Source organism: Chrysemys picta, chromosome 10 (genome assembly GCF_011386835.1).
Source record: "Chrysemys picta bellii isolate R12L10 chromosome 10, ASM1138683v2, whole genome shotgun sequence".
Lineage (NCBI taxonomy): Eukaryota > Metazoa > Chordata > Testudines > Emydidae > Chrysemys > Chrysemys picta.
Genome location: NC_088800.1, coordinates 19,166,646 through 19,187,588, shown reverse-complemented (window position 1 = coordinate 19,187,588; position 20,943 = coordinate 19,166,646). Strand labels below are relative to the sequence as shown.

At 37.4% G+C, this 20,943-nt stretch overlaps 1 protein-coding gene across 12 annotated transcripts in view; it reads left to right on the top strand.

Annotated features, from left to right (window-relative positions):
- Nucleotides 1-20,943, top strand: part of TRPM7 (transient receptor potential cation channel subfamily M member 7) — a 119,378-nt gene that overhangs the window by 82,587 nt on the left and 15,848 nt on the right. For 5 of the 12 annotated variants that reach the window (XM_042845676.2, XM_042845675.2, XM_065559372.1 and 2 more), the window contains 16 exons: nt 1,933-2,117; nt 3,796-3,928; nt 4,436-5,577; nt 7,250-7,326; nt 8,993-9,121; nt 12,631-12,709; nt 13,361-13,431; nt 14,405-14,442; nt 15,706-15,731; nt 16,313-16,363; nt 16,458-16,523; nt 17,229-17,512; nt 17,843-17,925; nt 18,258-18,463; nt 19,076-19,127; nt 19,223-19,329. In XM_042845676.2, the coding sequence (XP_042701610.1) occupies nt 1,933-2,117; nt 3,796-3,928; nt 4,436-5,577; nt 7,250-7,326; nt 8,993-9,121; nt 12,631-12,709; nt 13,361-13,431; nt 14,405-14,442; nt 15,706-15,731; nt 16,313-16,363; nt 16,458-16,523; nt 17,229-17,512; nt 17,843-17,925; nt 18,258-18,463; nt 19,076-19,127; nt 19,223-19,329 (2,729 nt within the window). Of the gene's footprint in view, nt 1-1,932; nt 2,118-3,795; nt 3,929-4,435; nt 5,578-7,249; nt 7,327-8,992; nt 9,122-12,630; nt 12,710-13,360; nt 13,432-14,404; nt 14,447-15,705; nt 15,868-16,312; nt 16,364-16,457; nt 16,524-17,228; nt 17,513-17,815; nt 17,926-18,257; nt 18,464-19,075; nt 19,128-19,222; nt 19,330-20,943 lie in introns of those variants that run through there. The other 7 variants (XR_010590979.1, XR_010590980.1, XR_010590978.1 and 4 more) reach the window with 7 other exon arrangements.

The window sequence follows — 20,943 nt, the reverse complement described above, 5'->3', positions numbered from 1 at the left end:
ACTACAAGCAATGCTTACATTTATGGGGCCAGATTTGCACAAATTACAGGGATATTGTATGTGTGTGCACGCCATGAACTGCACTTGTGCATGTAGACAGGATGATTGCATGTGCAACTGGCTAGTTAAACATTTAACTGGTTGTGTGTTTAATCTAGTTTGCACATACAGTCACAACAAATATGCATGCCAACATACGTGCATTTTTGCCTTGCAGTTACAAAACTGCTGCAGCTAGTTCTGTAATGCCTCAAACAACTGGCAAATAATTATTGTAACTATGACTAGATAGCTAGTCCTTTCCCAGTGATCACCAGTTATGTTATGATACTTAAATTTGCACAGTAGACTTATTCTTAGTACATTACAGAAGGGATCCTAGAGATGAGAGGCTAAACATATGCCCCCTGCTGTGTTCTCTCCACTGCTTCAGACCTTAGCATTTATGAGACTGCCAACATAGTTGCGAATTTTGGTGGTTAGAGTTGTCCATAAGGAACAGAATGAAAACAACCATAGGGCAATGAAGTCAGATCCTGATGACTTCATCACTATCCGCTCGATCTACACAAACAAATAACCAATAGGCAAAATCATGTGATTATTAATATCCTGATCACCATGCCCAAATACACAAAAAGCTGTGTTATCCAGCACTTTACCAATCGTAAAGCTCTATAAACCGGCATTTCTGATCTTCATTGAAAGTCCAGGTTATAGTTCGGTCTGTGTGGGTCCCCGGAAGTAGCGACATGTCACTGCTGCTCCTAAGTGGAGGAACAGCTTCGAGGGGTTTGGAGTGCAGGAGGGGGTACGGGGCTGGGGCGTGGGGTGTGTGTGCAGGACGTGGGCTCTGGGAGGGAGTTTGGGCATGGGAGGGGGCTCAGGACAGGGGGTTGGGGGCACGGGAAGGGTTTCAGAGTGCCGGATCCAGGTGACGCTCACTTCAGGCAGCTCACCGCAAGTGGCAACGTGTCCCAGCAGCTCCTAGGCGGAGGTGCAGCTAGGCGACTCTGTGCGCTGCCCCTTTCCTGAGCGTGGGTTCCACAGCTCCCATTGACCGGGAACTGTGGCCAGTGGGAGCTGCGGGGGCGGCACCTGTGGGCAGAGGCAGCGCACAGAGCTGCCTAGGAATAGCTGGGTCATGTCGCTGCTTGCGGGGAGCTGCCTGAGGTGAGCATCGCACAGATCCAGCACCCTGTCCCCCTCCCATGGCCCAACCCCCTGCCCTGAGCCCCCTCCTACACCCAAACTCCTTCCGAGAGCCCCCCTACCCAAACTCCCTCCATTCCCCCAACATGCCAGATATAAAAGCTTTTACTGTAATATTCTATAAGCTGAAAGAACAACTCTACCATCAGGATGTAGGATATTAGGTTAAAAATTGGTCTTCTAAAACAATGATAAAATTGCAATCTAGTTGCAATGTAACAAAAAGGACACATTTATCCCTAGCAATATATCAAGAAATCGTAGTCTCTGGTCTAACAGTTCATCTGCTTTGGAGAGGATCCCTGTTGCTCTTCCAAAGTTTTCATATTAAAACCAATACATGCACAAAGTTTTTATTTAAAAAACAAACTTTGTGAGAGAGAAGAAATCTCTCATTTATAGGGCCAACTTTCCTGTCTTTTTAATCTGAAATTACTACACTGTTAATGTTACGGTTTATCACAAATGAACCTGAGTGTGAGAGGAGTATAATTCTTTCTTGCCATATTGATATAGCCTTCCCTTGATGCACTTCTAAATCCCATTTAAAAATGTAATGAGTTACTTCTTCAGTAAAGTGAAAATACAGTTATGTACAATCTGTACATTTCTCTACATTTATGCCTTTGTAAAATTCAGAAGGCAGTAAAATTGCTTTGGATAGTAACTAAGGTCTAAAATCTTTGTGTTTAAAACATTTTTACATTTTCCCCCCTTCAGCAATGTGTATTTACAAGTAAAGGCAATTTCAAACATCGTATGGAAGTATCAGCGCTATCATTTCATTATGGCCTACCATGAAAAACCAGTCCTGCCTCCACCTCTTATTATTCTTAGTCACATGGCTTCCTTATGTTGTTGTATATGTAAAAGAAGAAAGAAAGACAAGACTTCAGATGGACCAAGTAAGAACAAATTTTATCCAAGCAATTATTAGTTTTTCTTGTTTTTCTGTTATTAAAGTAAGTTATCAAGAAAGTGGTAATTACTGTTTGGTTACTACTCTTCATTATAATGCACAGAGAGCACAATATAATGTTTAATTCATTAATAATGAAGCAGGTAACTTGTGTATATTTTATTATCATTTAACTCAGTGTTTCCCAAACTTGGGACGCCGCTTGTGTAGGGAAAGCCTTTGGCGGGCTGAGCCGGTTTGTTTACCTGCCGCGTCCGCAGGTCCAGCCGATCGCGGCGCCCACTGGCCGCGGTTCGCTGCTTCAGGCCAATGGGAGCTGCTGGAAGCGGCGCGGGCCGAGGGACGTACTGGCTGCCACTTCCAGCAGCTCCCATTGGCCTGAAGCAGCGAACCGTGGCCAGTGGGCGCCGCGATCGGCCGGACCTGTGGACGCGGCGGGTAAACAAACCTACACAAGTGGTGTCCCAAATTTGGGAAACACTGATTTAACTAATTTAAAGTGGTTGAGCACTCTTGCATTCTGATAAAACAAATACCTTAAAAGAACTTAGTTTGTAAGTCTTGTTTTATGGGACTGAACCACAACTATTCTATCTGTCATTTTCTACTGCCATGTTATCAGTAACATTCTATGCCAAGCCTCAGATTTCAGTTCTGTCCCATATCAATTAAAATAATCCTTCTGTTATAGCATTTGGAGTTAATATTGGTAAATTGAGCACTAGAGTCTCATTATTTTAAAACTGAATGTAAATACAGTGGACAACTTGGAGAAAATAGCTGCCTATTTGCATGACACTGTGTGTAGGTAAAATAAAATAGTCCCCTTGCCCTATTTATCAGTGTGTCCAATTTTCTGATGAGGGTCAATCTTTTTTTTTTTTTTTTTTTTTTTCTTCCCATCTTGTTTACTGATTATTTTAATGTATTTCATTATTTACTGTCTTTTCACACTCTTGTTTCATTTTGCTAGTAGTAGTTCCTTGTAAGCACTGGTCCACTTTTCCTGTTTTAAAGTAGTTTTAAAAATATTGACTTTATACAATGCTATATTTCTACACTCTGCTTTAATTCCATTTAGATTTAAATAAATCTTGCAAAGACATCTTACTTTCATGGTGGTTTTTTTAGGGTTGGTTGGATATTTTTTTGTATCAAAACTGTGAGTTTTCAGTTACACATTTTTTCATGAATAGTAACTGATTTCCTTGGAAAACTTCAACTTTTTTAAAAAATAAAAACACCCAAGAAACAGAAAATGAATTTACCATGATGCACTGTGGACAGAGGTTCAGCAAGAGCAGAGACCATGGTATTGTGGGAGATATAGTCTAGCCAGGGAGCCCAACCAAAAGAAGGGAATGGCAACATGAAGTACCCAACTACAACTCCCATGAGGAACCTCAGTGGGATTTCCTAATTGAAACTTTTGGTCTCCAGCCAAAAAGTGTTTTTTTTTTTTTCCTGAAAATTTTCAGTTTTCAACCTTTTCCCCCCTGTTAAAAAGTTGAAGTTTTCCACCATGGGTAAAACCCATTTTCAACCAGCTCTAGAGAGCATCCTCATTTACCCCATCTCATTGATCAATGTGGCTACTTATTTCAAGCACTTGAGATGTAGCGTAGCCTACTAATCTCCTGAATTGTTGCTTTCTCTTTCATTAGAACTCTTCCTAACAGAAGAAGACCAAAAGAAACTTCATGACTTTGAAGAGTTGTGTGTTGAGATGTATTTCAATGAAAAAGATGATAAATTCCACTCTGGAAGTGAAGAGAGAATTCGAGTCACATTTGAACGGTAGAAAATTTATGTAGAAACTTAAAAATTTAAATAAAAACTTTGACTTATTAAAACCTGTTATCAGGAAAAGGTACAGTGCATATAGTTGCTTGTACAAAGTATTAATGACAATGTTGCATGACACTTTCTTAGCTACATAAAAATTATTAGACTGTTTTATGCTGTCTGTATTTCTGAGTTGTAGAAGAGCTCCTGACACTTACTAGTGCATAGCAGACAGACTTTTAGTCTCTTTAAAGAGGTCTTCTCAAATGTACTGGAATGGGTGTTAAACAGTACTGTCAGTAGTTCACTGATGTACATTTGTTCCTTGTTGCCTAAGTATGTACAAGTATCCCTTTTTCTACAACAATCCACTGAAATCAACTAGGTCACCCTAAGCCTTTTAAAATTACAAATAATACATTTTCCTTTTTCAAATTGGCAAAAAGAAGTATAGCAAAAGTGTTTCTTCTTTACAGTTTTTGAGAACAAAAAGCTTACCTTTTTAAAATTATTTTTTAGGGTTGAACAAATGTGCATTCAGATAAAAGAAGTTGGTGATCGAGTCAACTACATCAAACGGTCATTGAACTCTTTAGATTCTCAGATTGGCCACCTACAGGATCTCTCTGCTCTCACTGTGGATACTCTAAAAACACTAACTGCACAAAAAGCTTCGGAAGCCAGCAAAGTCCATAATGAAATTACCCGGGAGTTAAGCATTTCAAAACATTTGGCACAAAACCTTATTGATGATGGTTCTCTGAGATCTTCAGTATGGAAAAAACACAACATTGGAAATGTGTTTGGTTCTTCTTTTCCACAAGGAGACCTCGAGAGTAGTAATGCTTTATTATGTAACATTTCTATGCACAGTGAAAGAGATATTCAACATAAGACAATTGGCCAGGATTTAGCTCCAGTTTCCAGGGGGGAAGAACTAAACTTTCAAGAGGCAGGTTCCTCAGGCAGTGCCTTTTTTCCAAGTGCTGTTTCGCCTCCAGAACTTCGACAAAGATTACAGGGTTCAGAGATCTCAAAATCCATTAATAAAAATAAAAAATTAGGCAATTCATCGAACAGCATGCCACGTCTAACATCCCCAACAGCTAAGTTATTTGTTAGCACTCCATCTCAGCCGAGTTCTAGAAGTCAGTTGGAATCTACAGCAAACAATGAAGCAGCAATTTTATCTAAGGCTACAGAAGGAGATAGTAACGTAGAATTTGGTGCATTTGTGGGTAAGTATAACAAAGTAGATTGTGAATGTCCTGAAGTCATTAGTAGCTGCTCTTATCCTCTTGCTTCTGGCTCTGCTTGCCTTGCTTTCACCCAGCCTTGTGTTGAAAGTGGAGGATACGTTAATTGTGGTTTTATTCATGATGAAGATGACACTAATGATTACAACTGCAGAAGCAGAGTTGATACATTTGATGAGCAGTCCTCTGAGAACAGTATCCAAAAGAAGCTACCGCTGTCATCCAGCAACCAAGCATCAACAGTAAACTGTGACCCAAGTGGTGGTTCACGTAAAAAATTGAATATTAAAGATGAAGTTTCCAAAAGCCAGCATGTTCAAGCAATGGAACCACCAAATAGAGATTTAAGTTCTAACATCATTACAGGACTACTTCAAAAACTGTGGACCAAATCGAAACCACAAGGTTTGATTTACCAAGAATTGTATGGTATTTTGGGTTTATTCTGGTTGCAGGTGACTTTATTCTACCATTGTGCTTTGCTATTTTGCTTTAAATCTTTCTATTTTCTCTAAACTGTATGGATGTTTTTTAACTTTAAAATTATCATTTCTTTATAATTCTGTCACATAGACAATATTTTTCAGACAAACATTAGACAACTATTGACAAATGACAGCTTCTTAATAATGTTAGCAGCTCTACAGCTCAGGTGAACTCTAGAAGGACTAATTTTAAGGTCCTGTTTTTTGCCCATGCAAAAAATATTGTCTATTTTTTGAGAAATTGCGGAAGACTTGTGTTGGCTAATGGAATCATGAATAAATATCTTTGTGGTATCTGTGTCAAGCTCAGGGATCCTTACTATGCTATCCTCCTCAACACTTTTGTGACCAGGATCTACCACTGTTACCTACAGTAATACTGTAGTAGTGCAGTAATATTTTAAAAACTTTCCAAAGTCCTTTTTTAATCTAATGTTACATGCTGCTTCAACTTTTGCATAACAGTAAAAAGGTACATGTTTTTTATTAGACTCTTTAGACACACTTTGATTAATTAAACAGTGGCAGATTCATTTCGAAAGTAGGTGTTGGTTTACTAACTAAATACCGTAAATTAGAGACCAAATACTTTAAATTAGACCCAAATACAAGTGGAGGATCACAGTCTTAACCTGTCAGGCACCTGTGCAAGTGTTATCTTGCAAAAGCAATAGTGTAGGGGAATCCAAAAACATATTTTCCAAGTGATATTTACTATTTAAAGTTAAGTTTAAATTTAGATAAGAGTTTTGTTCTGATGCCATGATGTTTAGGTGCTCAAAAAGTAATATTTTTTTGACTTGTAGGGGGGATGGCAAGCCATTTAATTGTGTTATCATTAACAGGGCTCATTATAATACAGAAAAACATTTATACTTTATTTGTTTTTTTTAAAGCAGAAAACACAAAGCATTTGAAATCTGACTGTATAGCTCAGTCAGGTCTTTAATTAACCACAGCACTAATAAGGTTAAGTATTAAGTATACTTATTTTACTTGAGCCATGCCTTCGTTATATGGTCCTTTCTCTTCTGGAATTTAGAATATACTCTTCATCCATAATATACATGTTTTATAGAAATTCAGATGCGGTGCAGCTATATGTTGTCAATCGATTATGTTTGTTTTCATTATAAAACCATGCACATTGGTGGAATTCTGATAATATTTCCTGTAACTATATTAGGATGAAGTGTATATTTTAAAAACCTACCACAGGAAACTCTGCTTTTTCTATACTTTACGCATTTATGTAAAAATAGTGAGACTCAGAATATCAAATAAAATGGTATATGGAACTAATCTAATTTATTTTCTTGAAGGAGTAATATTTTTAAATTGTATGAATTTTATTGTGGTGGTGTTCTACATGTTTTAATATAGGAAAAGCAACAGTTCCTTATCTTTACTAACCTATCATTTATATCCATTTACTTCAGAGTTCTTCATTATAAGTCTTTCTCAGTGAAAACACTGGCAGCATTTATTACAGTTTGTCCCCATCATAACAACAATATCTGGCATGTTCCAAATTTTTTCAGTGTTATCTTTGATACTGAATACTTTATATTTTTCAATTTACTGGGTCAAAGGTCACAGAGACAGCATGGAGTTACAACAGTTTAAGGAGTCAGCAATTAAAATTAAAGAAAAAAATGCTAATATTGAGGTAAGACTGAAATTTTTACTTTCAAATTGCAAATCAGTAGTTTAATGTGGACATAGACATCTTTTTCATGTATAGTTTACAGTAGATTTTTGAAAATGTAAGAATAGATTTTTGCAAAACTAATATGAAAAGAAATTTACTAACAATCAGTAACAATGCAACCTTAACTATGGAGGAACTACGGTTGCTGCAAAATATGAAACTAGTAAATATTTAACAGGATTTGATAGTATGTAACCTCACAGAGGCCAACATTAGTCTAGCCATTAAAGTAAATTAAAAATGATATTTGACTTTAATTAGAATAATAATATAGATTCCAAGGGCAGAAGGGACTGCTGTGATCATCTGTTCTTACCTCTGTATAATACAGGCCATACACTCTAGGGATTGTTTTGGGGAAGTTAGATCTTTTAGAAAAACATCCAATCATTACTTATTTACATTATCAACATTGCTATAAAATGAAACATTACCAATTTGAAATTCATAACTTAAAAACAAACTGCAGTATTTAAGATTGAAATTCACTATTTGTCTTCGTGTCTTACAACTTATAAAATAAGATGACGTAGCGTAATTCACTTCCTCTGGCAGACAGTTTCTTTTAAAATTGTTACACCTAATTCCAAGGAGAAAATCTTACTTCTGAATTAACTTCAAGATTAGATGGTTATCTGTTACCAAGCTGGTGATGGACCCTTGCTGTTAGAGCGTGAATAGATGATGTACTTTGCACTGAGATAGTCAAGAGTATTACTAAAAGATTGCACTGAATGCTGATATAAAGTATGCATCTGTTTATGGTACTGGAAATGCTTTAAATAGTCAAGACTCAAGACATACCGTCTATACTCGTTCATTAGCCCGTTTGTTTATAAGCCGACCCACCAAGATGGTTAGGTAAATATAGCAAAAACTGTATGACCCTTTCATAAGCCAACCGTATATTTCAGGGGTTGGCAAACTTTGGCTCCTGGCCCATTAGGGTAAGCCGCTAGCGGGCCTGGACATTTTGTTTACCTGGAGCGTTCACAGGCACGGAGCCCCTCAGCTCCCAGTGTCGGCGGTTTGCCGTTCCCAGCCAATGGCGCACCACTTCCCTGCAGCTCCCATTGGCTGGGAACGGTGAACCGCAGCCACAGGGAGCTCAGGGGCTCCATGCCTACAGACGCTCCAGGTAAACAAAACGACAACGTATTAGATATTCAATTCAATGATTCCATAGAGTTTAAAATCATCAAATGTTGGTGTAGACCCGTTTATAATCTGACCCCTGCTCTTTGATGCGTCACTTTTTTACCAAAAATATTCGGCTTATGAACGAGGTATATACGATAATTCGAATTTCCACTGAAAGTAAGAGGTGGATATGGGAGGGATATCTTAATCTACAGCTACTATAATGTGGAAGATCCAGCTTGCTCATTGTAGCAGAGAGAGAATAGGGTACCACTTGCAGTTATGTCAACAGATTCTCAAATAGATGAGGTGAGGCTTTAGATACGTAGTTGGGAGAATTCCAGTTTAGGGTACATTCATAACACTTCAAGAAAACTGGAATTCTGAAAGAGTTTTTTTTCTGAAGCGCTCAATTAATACAATATGTGACCTTGAAGCCTTTTAATTTGTGTAACTCAGTCCATTATTTCACTTTCTTCCGCAGGAGCAACAAGAGGACTTTAAGAAAGCTATTCTGGAGGGCATGGAGATGACCAAACATCAGGTATATGGGAAGCATTTGATTTTGTTACAGTTGAGGAACCATTGCATCTGGCTCGGTACTCTTTCATGCGTGAGTTCTAAAATGAAGTATGAGAGAACCCCAAAAATCCCTTGTGTGAAGAGGAAAACTTTGGAGATAGTGGAGGTTACACCAAAGAGCAGAAGCACGTTGATACTTATCTGAGTGAATCACTTTTTTGATTTGCATGTCCATAGACCCACTCCCCGCAATTGCTAGTAGCAGTTGCACCATAGTTAAGGTTGAATTTCTTTCCATTATAACTCCATTCTGAATACTCCCACTTCCTTTCCCCTTTCTTCCCCCTAAAAAACCCCAAATCCTTACACCCCCTCAGATAGGAGTCTGATCTATGACCAACTGAGAATTTCCCCACCAAATTTGAAATTAATCTGACAAACTGTTCATAAATTATTATGCCCTTTATTAAAAATAAAAATAATAATAAAAAAAAGTTTAATCAAAGTTAGCAAATTCTTCTAATTATTGTTTGCCATATACAAGCAAAAAATCTGAAAGGATATAAATTAGTCTCAAGTTTTACTGACCAAGGCCAGATCTCAGGCAAGCTAATTAAAAGTTAATGTTTAATTGCAAGTAGGATGTTAGGTGCCTGGCACCCCTGACCCTTAGATTGTCTTCAGGAGGGAATCCCTTCTCTTGCAGGCTTTACTGTTGTTGGGAGCATTGGAGAATTTTAGCTGGCCCAGCAATCTAGCAAGTTTTGTAAAGCCGGGAGCTAGCAAGTCCTCTGCAGTACTAGAGGTTCTTAAGCACCACAGGTGATTGGATGCACACAACTTCTACCTTGGTGAAGGAGGGCCTGCAGTTGTGGGCATATTGAATAACAGAGGCTGCCTGGAAATAGACAACAGATTCTGTATAAGTGCTTGAACCTGGTTTCCATCTGCTCTATCTGTGGGCAAATGCTGCCTCTTCACCTTTGGAGGCGCCAAAGTCAGCTCAGCACATCAGGCTGGAGCACTTTAGTTGCAAGTCTCTAGGGACCAATGTTCCCTCTAATTTTTCCCATGCATGTGTGGAATGAGTTTTGTTATGTGCACCAATATGGAGGTGATGTGTGGCAGGGGTGGGGCTGAGGGATTCAAAGTGTGGAAGGGGGCTCAGGGTTGGGGTGCGGGGGGTGTGTGGCCTCAGAGGTGGGGCCAGGGATGAGGGGTTCAGGGTGCAGGAGGGGGCTCGAGGGTGGGGCCAAGGGTTGGAGTGCAAGGAGGGAGGGCTCCAGCTGGGGGTGCAGGCTCTGGGCTGGGGCCGGGGATGAGGAGCTTGGGGTGCGGGAGGGGGCTCAGGGCTGAGGCAGACGGTTGAGGTGGGGGGAGGTGAGGGCTCCAGCTGGGGGTGCAGGCTCTGGGCTGGGGCTGGGGATGAGGGATTTGGGTTGTAGGCTTCCCCAGGGCCACGGCGCGGTGAGAGGACTCCCCCCATCCCTCTCTCACCGCAGCAGCACCTGGGCTGGGGTTGGGAGAGGTGCCTCTCCCCAATCACAGCAGCTCCAGGGCTGGGGGAGAGTGTCTCTCCCCGCCTCTCCTGGATATGACAGCTCCGGGACTTGGGGAGAGTGAGCACCTGTGTGGCCCTTGATAGGCTGCTGAGCAGCTTAGAAGGAACTTAACTAGGGACACCTGTTTTCTGGAATCAAACACTACTGAACAACTTCTTGACGTTGACAGTTCTGAGCGTTTCCAATATCAGTAGAATCAGGACATGTACTATGGCTGCCTTTTTAAGCATACCAGCATTTTCAGGACACTTAAAATAGTTACCCTTTGCTTGATTGACTGGGAAATGGGTTCCTACTTCTAATGTAAGCACTGCAAAGCCATGGCTGCAAGACACCAGATGATATGATGATGATAGTAATTGAAGCCTAGATACTGCAGTGAGACTGGAGCTATGGATCCATATGCATCCGAAGAAGTGGGCTGTAGTCCACGAAAGCTTATGCTCTAATAAATTTGTTAGTCTCTAAGGTGCCACAAGTCCTCCTGTTCTTCTTTTTGCGGATACAGACTAACACGGCTGCTACTCTGGAGCTATGGATGACACTCAATTCCCCCTCTGAGTGCATACATAAAATTTCTGTTTAGGAATATGAAAGAAATCATCTTTGTCAAGCCAACCTTAGCAGTAGAACTGGTTTTAAAAAGGTTTACAACTTCCCAACAGTCATAGGCCTGAAAATCAGTTGAATTCACAGCCTTTCAACTTCTGTGCCTCTGCTCTTTAGAATCATGGATCTGTGGATTTTACTCAAGTAATTTTTGGCTTTCAGGTGGCTGAAGATCTGAAATGCATGAATATATATGAGTATATTCTGTGATTAGGTTGTATCTCTAATTTTTGCTAGAAAAACAAAACTTTAAGTTGAGTATTGTTTTGAGGGCTGGCTGTGGCTCTGCATGTGTTCAGAAAGTATTTAATTATCTCTAAAACCTACCACCTGCACAAACTGAGGATGAACTTACTCCCTGCATAGGCCATGATGCTGCAAAGATGTAATGTAAATAGTGGGACTGCTCACATCCTTAAGATGAAGCACAAGCCTTTAGTCTTTGCTGGAGAAGGTATTTAAACAATTGGATTGATCAATGCCAAACTTTCTAGTAATCAACCCAAATAAATGCCTCCACTTTGGTCTACTAAGAGCCAGTTTGCATATTCCTTTTCATTGGAATTTGGCTTTTTTTAAGCCTGTAGACATTACCCCTTTCTTTGCTTGTTACTTGGTGATCAAATGTGTTAAATATATGCAGCCTCTAAATTGTCATATTAGAGGTAGAGAAGTAGTGTTAAGATTTTCTAGCTTTTTAGAGGAGATGACTTAGAATATTTAAATGACTTATTGATGTCTTTGAAAATTAGCTTCAATTTGTAACACTAAATTATACAATGGAAGCTAATAATTCAGTTTTCACATATGGCTACAGTATATTTACAGCAGTGAAATATCAGTGTCAATTTACTTTTCTTTGGTAGTAAATATTCAGAATCTGGGTTAGTAAATCCTAAATTCATATTTCCTTTCAAAAATTAACCTGGTTTAATTTTACAGATCTTAAGAGTTAGAATTTGAAAAATACAATGCTAATTAACGTATAAATTGTACCATAATTAAATTATACTTGAATAGTCTATTAATATTACCGTATATGTACAGATATGAGTAGCAGAACTTAGTATTTCTAAAGGTGTGAGATGTTCAATATATTTTTCCGTTATCTTTGTTTACTGTAGCTCTCTTTATTTCTCCTCAAACGTATATCTAGTTTTTATTACTTATTCTAAAATTATTAGACTCAAGATAGCTGTTAAGTAGGTGTTCATCTTTAAAATTTGTACTGAATTAACGAGAAAGTATTTGTGAATTTAGCAAGCTGTAAAGGTACCCTTAAAATGTATTTATGCTGTAAATTTGAAAGATGGTACTAGAGAGAGAGATAATAGTTATATGCTGAACACTAAGCAGATTGCCAAGCTGCAAGAGGGGGAAAGTACTTCAGGAATGATGAATCATAACAATCTATGTGTTTATAATACAGGGCAACCTAAAACAGGTTAATTCTTGTGATGGATTTACAGAATATGACAAAAACTCTTTGGCAATTCATTCAGAACAATGTAAGTGTGCTAATTTTTCTGGTAGTCCAATGTTATCTCTGAATTTTATAAATTATGCATAATACTTCATCATTATTTCAAAGGGTGCATCAACATAAAAATCAAACTTGTTTCTGAATATACATTTAACCTGCTGTTACCCGAAACACCAGAGGACTCTTAACTGAGAATAGGGAAGAATCTTCTGTATATTCTAAAGGTTTTTAATTTTGTCCATTTGTTTAGTCAGATGTACTGTTTTTTCCAAGATAGTCAGGTTCCCCTGTTCATGTTCTTTTTCACATAGTTACACAGAGAAGAGAATCAAATTTTTTATAAAAAATGGAAAATGTTACTTTAAAATGACAAAAATTACAGGGAGATATAGATGTTACTACTTGAAACTAATAATTCATCTACTTACAAATGACTAGATTTGAGCATGAGGGTGTTTCCTTTTAAACTTACTTTAAATATATGTTTCAAACCATTTTTTTTTGTCCTCTTGGAAGACATGCCAAGTAACACAAAGTAAATTTTGTGAGTGTTTAAATTCTTTTATTAAGGGCTAGATTAAATGGCTCAGTTGCCCACTTTGTTAGGAAAGATTATTTTGGTAAACACATACTTGTCTGAATCTCTTGTAAGATTGTAAATTCATTTCTTTTCTAGTTCACAACAAAAGTAGAAGAGCATCAGCTGAAGATACTCAGCAAGTAGACTCTAAGGCTGCATTGCTCACGGTTTGTATACACCAGTTGACAGTTTTATCAGATTTCTCAAAGAATTTCTATAAAATTATAACTAAAATAAAACATTTTATTAAGATATAGTTTAATACTTACTTCAGATTTAGACCAATTGACATCCAGTGGTGGTATTCACTGTGAACTTGCTTGCCTAGTTAAAATAAAGAAATGTACCTCTATAAAACTGGGATCTGTCTGTCTTCTGAGGAGATTATGCTCAGTAAGAGATACAGTGCAGGATTTCAAAGAGGGCTTTTGATAAACAATGAAAGGAAAGGAATCCAGATCTGACTGTATCCATCATTGCCCCCATCTCTGGACACATGCTCCCTGCAGAACTAGATTCCCCACAGATACTCAACAGTTGGTCAAAAATCATCATGGGAATGCTAGAAACATATGACTGTTAGGAAATCAGTATGAAGCTGAAACACGATGATGTACAGAGAGAGAAAAATAGATGGGCTACATGGAAAGAGTAAAGCTCAGTTTGGGGTGTTCTCCAGTAGGTTCAGGAGGAAACAGCAGAGGTCCTGTTTTGAGTGGGAGGAAGGATAAGGAGTTGAAGATTAGTGTATTTGTCTTCAGTACAGTTATGTGAGGATAAGCATTAACTTGTGATACTTTACTGTTTTTATAAAGAATGTTCTCACTTAGGAGTAAAAGGGTTTAAATAATCCACTAAATAATCATAATGGATATAATCACCTTTTCTATTGTGTTAATCAGTTATTTGTTCTTGTATATCTTAATATATTATCCTTGCAGTATGTTATGATATCCTTCCACTATATTTGAATCTTTCACTTCAACTACTTTATCAATACAGTCCTGAGAAATAATGCTAATAGTACCTTTTATTTTCATATCTCAACATAGACTATACAAAGAGGTTAAGTAAACTCATTCTGCTTTCAGTATTGGGGGAAAATACTTGTGATTTTTTCTTTTTCTTTTTGATTTAAAGGATTGGTTACAAGGTAGACCTTCAAGTAGCAATCAAATGTAAGTAAGTTTTCTAATCAGTGATGGTAGAATTGTCCAGATATTTTCTGATGCACTGTTATCTTTCTTTAGGGCTTTGGTTTTTAATTTTGGCATTTAAGTTACTATGGCAGTGGTTCTGAAACATTGTAGTTGACTTAAAAAATGAATATGAGCATGAATCTCTGAAATGTAATCTCTAAAAACTAGAAAATGGTAGGCATTTTAAAAATCAAAGGGAGAACTGAAACACCATATTGTAAATAGTCAACTATTTTGCAGTAGATCAAGTCTTACAATAGTCTTGCATTAATATCTTTTTAAATTTTTTATATGGCACTGGAGAGCAGCTCCTTTCAACTCAGTGAGCAATAATTAAACAAAATAAAGTGAAAAAGCGAGTAAATTATGTTTTCATTAAACTGTTTACAAACATGATTTGTTTTATTTGAATGACTGGTATACATGTAAGTTAAATAAAACATCTGGCCAGTGGCCTTTTTTCCTAATAAATGACTAATTTTATTCATTGAAATGCATTGACAAGTTCCATTTAAGTTAATAGAGCCACACATGCACATCTGAGGGTAGAATGTGCATCTAAATGAAATGGTCTAATTTAGAGAGACAGGGTGGTGAGGTAACATCTTTTATTGGACCAACTTCTATTGGTGAGAGTGACAAGCTTTCGAGTCACAGCTCTGTGTGTCTCTCTAATATCCTGGGATTGAAAGAGCTACAACTACACTGCATACATGGTCTAATTTGACACTAGTTAGTGAATGTGTTTTTAACTATATATTTTTAGCTTTCTGGATCCTTAACCTACCTTTTTATTGTGAATCCTCCCCTGAAACTACACAGTTATTACATTCATTAGTAATTGATCCCATTTAGTTAACTGTTTAATAAAGCCATAGATTTAATAATCTGATAATTGAAATAGAAACTGAACAGGTAGTTTTCAATTCAACACCTCTATGGGATTTAGCTCTTGTAATGAAAAGTTGATATGCTGTCATACATGAGGAGTTTATAGTAAGGCTTTGACAACATACAGATACCTAATCTGGGTGTGTGTGGGTGTGGGTGTGTGTGTGAGAATAATTAAGAAACTTTCTACTGTCCTTGAAAAGTACAGTAAAGTAGTAAAACAATATTGCAAGCTCCACAAAGTGACTCCAGGCTGCTGTATCAAAATCATAAAGAATAAAAAAAAAAAGGGGCTATCTTACAAGTGACATCTAATACTTTTGTGTGTCACACTCTTTCTCTCTTTTACAGGCCTTCTGAAGAAGATGCTTTGAATGGTAATTTTTTTTGCCTTAATGCAAACAAGCGGAGGAACATTTTCAACAAACACAACACATGTACTACATATTCTAATATGAGAATATATTTAACATTTGGTAGCAGAAAGGAATTATAAGACGATAGGAAATGAAGGTGAAAACCAAACAGAAAGTGACTTTTATTTGAGAGTGCTAGGAAAAAAAATGTAAATTATGGATTTTGAAAGCAGTAATTAGTGAGAGAACTATTTCTTTGTTTTCTGCTTGTGGAATGTGTGCTCTTTTGTATTTTTGAAAGTGTAAAAGTGAGTGTTAAATAGTTATCCTCAGTCATAGACATAAGTGACTAATACAATCCATAACTGTCATAAGGTTTAAAAAATCATTCATATTGCACATACAGGCTTCATAATTTATCAAATATTCAAGAACTAAATGTAATATCTGAGATTTGCAAAGCAACTTTTTTTTTAGCTCAGTATTCACTTTGAGAACATAGGAAGCAAAAAGTAGAAGAAATGCACCCTTTGCACGTATGAAGATTTAACACACATGCTCGTGCAGTATACAGCATCTCTTATCTGTCTTGACTTTTGTAGGTATTGCTTCTCCTTTCAAGCCGATCATGGACACCACTTACTACTACTCAGGTCAGTATCATAAAACTAATAGTTTAAGTTTAAAAATTCTCATTTCTTTTTATTAGGTCTGAGAGTTCATGATTTCTATAACTTTCCTCTACAGCTGTGGAAAGAAATAACTTGATGAGATTATCACAGAGCATTCCATTCACTCCTGTGCCTCCAAGAGGTAAGAAGCTTAATCTTTTTAATTGGAGTAGGTGGAAGAGAGTTCAGAATGAGGGTTTAATGTTGGTTCATTGACAACTCTGGCAAACTTTAAAAAATTGCTCAATTATTTTTAATACAGAATGGGCAAACCAAACTTGATCAACCATTTTGGCAGCATCTCAAAAATACATTACAGGACAATAAATAGAAGTCTAGTATCAGTATCTCACAAGACACTCACAAAATGCAGACTTCAATTATCATAGAATCATGGAATATTATAACGTCACATCTTTACTAATGCAGCTTGTTTGCGTAAAGGAAACTGTATGATTTAATTCTAGTAGTCTTCAGAGTTATAAAACTTCTCTGAAAAGCATTATGTAAATTGTGTGGAAAAGCTCTTTAAACTGACACTTTTTTTCTGCCTTGTTATGCTTATTTTATAAGGTTTCCATCATTGTGGTAACTAGGCATGCTTTGCTTGATTTAAACTGAGTGATTAATACTTCCAATAAGAGAAGCAAAAACATCATGGTCCTCTGCTGGTTTAAGAAAGAGATTAGAGAGGGTTCTTCCAATCTGTTACGAGCTCCCAATTGCATTAGCAATTTAACATCTTAATTTATCCATGTCTAAAACATATTTAAATATTTGCAGCCTTGTTAATATATTTCTTTTCAGAGTTTATTACAATTAACCTTTCTGCATTGTTATGTTACAGGTGAGCCAGTCACTGTGTATCGCCTTGAAGAAAGTTCTCCCAACATCTTGAACAACAGCATGTCTTCCTGGTCACAGCTAGGACTCTGTGCTAAAATTGAATTTTTAAGTAAAGAGGAGATGGGAGGTGGATTACGTCGAGCTGTTAAAGTAGCATGCACTTGGTCAGAATATGATATTCTGAAATCAGGACATCTTTATATCATCAAATCTTTTCTTCCTGAAGTTGTGAATACTTGGTCAAGCATTTACAAAGAAGAGACAGTGTTGCACCTCTGTTTGAGAGTAAGTTTTATTCTTGACAATTATTAGACATTGACAGGCAAAAATATTAAAAATACATTTTCAGTAACTAGTATACAACGAAGTTTTGATGCTTCTAATGTTCTACACAAATCAAAGGCCAATTTAAATATTTCTTGTTCAAAAGATTTTTATTTTGTGTCAAATAGTTCAATCTCTTGACACAGAAGGAATTAAAGCAGTTGTATAGTTGTACACAACTTCTAACCGGGAGTAAAAGGATAGACATTAACCTTCTTGCTGATATTTTATTCCCCAAATTTTCCCCGACATTATTTAATGCAGTACTGAAGTATGGACTTTCAATTGTAGGAAATTCAACAGCAGAGGGCAGCACAGAAGCTCACGTTTGCTTTCAATCAAATGAAGCCTAAATCCATTCCATATTCTCCAAGGTAAGGGTGTTAAATTATTCATGACACTGCACGCTTTCTACTAGCCAAGTATACTTTTATGCATATTACCATTTGAAAAAAATGTGTCCTCGGATTCAGTACACTTTGCAAAAACACGATTTAAGAAGTGTCAACATGTAAACCTTCAGCCACTGCCTTGGGAAAGAATATTTCCTGTTGGTACTTAACAAGGACTAGACTTAACTTGTATTTTAGAACCTAGCCAGATTTAAAAATAAGTTTGTCAAACCAAAAGATTTATCAGGCAGCAATTGCGTAATTGCCTTATCTTATTGGTTTTCGTAATATTTCTGAAATATATTCTTTATAAGGTTCCTGGAAGTTTTCCTGTTATATTGCCATTCAGCTGGACAGTGGTTTGCAGTTGAGGAGTGCATGACTGGAGAATTTAGAAAATATAACAATAACAACGGTGATGAAATAATTCCAACTAACATGCTAGAAGAGGTCATGCTAGCATTCAGCCACTGGACTTATGAATATACAAGAGGGGAGTTGCTGGTACTTGACCTGCAAGGTAATATACTTATTTTGAAATTGGGATTAGGGGCAATTCTCTTTACAGTAGCACCTTAATGAATGATTGTGAATAGTGTTCATAGCATTACATAATAATTTTGGTCCACTTTACTTGAATGAGCAGTGGGCTTACTTGATATGCCATTACAATGCTATAGGAAAAACTTAGGACAAAAGTTGAATTCTTATTTTCTTTCTTAGGGTGTGTACAATAAAAAATGCTAACATGTATGTGTTGGCATCTTCAGTCCATATCTGTAGTATCTTAATTTATCCTCAAGTGTCCATCAGACATGAAAACACTCAAAGCTAAGATGTAGGAATCTTATTCTCTCTGGGCAAAATTCACCTTGTGTAGTGGGCTTGCATGCTGTTCAAGAACCACTTAAGCTTTCAAAATAGGGCTCGAATGGGATTTAAGTGGTGCATAGAGTTTGGGAGGGAGCCATCTGTACAGGAGTGAATATCGTCCCGTAAATTTTTACTTTCTATCTTGATTTATGTTCTTGATGACAAATTTGGAAATCCTTACTGCTGAAGGATTCTGGTTTACAGTGTTAATTTATTCATGTACTGTATCCAGTTTAACTCTTTTATATTTTGTGTGAAGGAGTGGGTGAAAATTTGACAGATCCCTCTGTGATAAAAGCTGGAGAAAAAAGGTAAGATTAATGGGTTTTGTTATGAAAAATTAACTTGTATTTAATGTTTGACTTGGACAAATACATACCATTCTTTTGTATGCTTTATTTTAAAGGTCATATGATATGGTGTTTGGTCCCGCCAACTTAGGAGAAGATGCAATCAAAAACTTCAGAGCTAAGCACCATTGCAATTCTTGCTGTAGGAAACTTAAACTTCCTGGTATGTGGGGGGGGGGTTGTGTTTTTTGTTTGTTTTGTTTGTTTTTTGTTTTTTTACCCTTACTATTCATTAAATTGTGTGTAGCTATGTCACAAGTTGAAAATTTAAAGAATATGGAAAATAGTAACGTTAATTCTAGCATTTCACCATAGTAATTTTGTAATGCAAGTTTGTGTGTTATTTCCTAGGTTTAAAAAAAAAAATGAAAAAAACAATTCTTCAAGCATGTGTCAGTTCATGGATCCCAATGTAGGTGTGAATGCGTCCCATGAGCACAAGAGTGAACTTCTTTTGAATAGCAGTGTCAAGGGCTCCTTATGCTCCCATACAAGGGCATAAAGGCTCGGGCAGCCTGGACTGGCCCTCAGTTACCTCTTGCCACCCATGGCAGTGAGATGGAACACAGCAAATGTCCAACCCACTCTCTTCAGAGACCCTAAACTGGTTCTTTTTCAAGCTATTTGGTGATGATCAGGGATCCTAGAAATCCTTTTGCTATGGAAAAATGCAGAAAAATACGGAATTTGCATTTTTACAGAGAATCTTTTAGTTTTTACATTTTTTGAAAAAATAAAAACTCGTTAACTATTAATAAGGCTAAGATTTTGTCAGGGATATTGTTAGTAAAAGTCACGGACAGGTCACGGTTTCCGTGAATTTTTTCTTTTTTGCCTGTGACCTGTCCGTGACTTTTACTAACAATATCCCTGACAAAATCTGCAGCTCAGGGGCTTGCCCCAACATCCGCGGACCTCGGGGGTTCCTCCAGTGGCCAAGGGCTATGGGGTTCCCCCGCCACCAGTGGCGGACGGTAGGTCTCAGGGTTCCCACAGCGGCCGGGACCTGCGGGGTACCCCAGCGCCCACGGTGGCCAGGAGCTGCAGGTGCAAAAAGTGAAATCCTTGCAAGCTGCATGGAAACTTCTTAAAGACACCATAGTAGAGGCTCAACTTGCATACCCAACATTAAAAAAATGTAGTAACCAAAAAAGTGCCACCGTGGCTAAACAACTAACATTGATAGGCAAAAAAGCATCCTTTAAATAGTGGATGTTAAATTCTAGTGAGGAAAATAGAAAGGAGCATAAACTCTGGCAAATGAAGTGTAAAAATATTATTAGGAAGGCCAAGAAAAAATTTGAACAACAACTAGCCAAAGACTCAAAAAGTAATAGCAAAAATTTTTTTAAGTATGTCAGAAGCAGGAAGCCTCCTATAAACAACCAGTGGGGCCACTGGATGATCGAGATGCTAAAGGAGCACTCAAGGACAATAAGGCCATTGCGGAGAAACTAAATGAATTCTTTGCATCGGTCTTCATGGCTGAGGATGTGAGGGAAATTCCCAAACCCCAGCCATTCTTTTTAGGTGACAAATCTGAGGAACTGTCACAGATTAGAGGAGGTTTTGGAACAAATTGATAAACTAAATAGTAATAAGTCACCAGGACCAGATGGTATTCACCCAAGAGTTTTGAAGGAACTCAAATGTGAAATTGCAGAACTACTAACTGTAGTCCGCAACCTATCATTTAAATCAGCTTCTATACCAAATGACTGGAGGATAGCTAATGTGACCCAATTTTTAAAAAGGGCTCCAGAGGTAATCCCGGCAA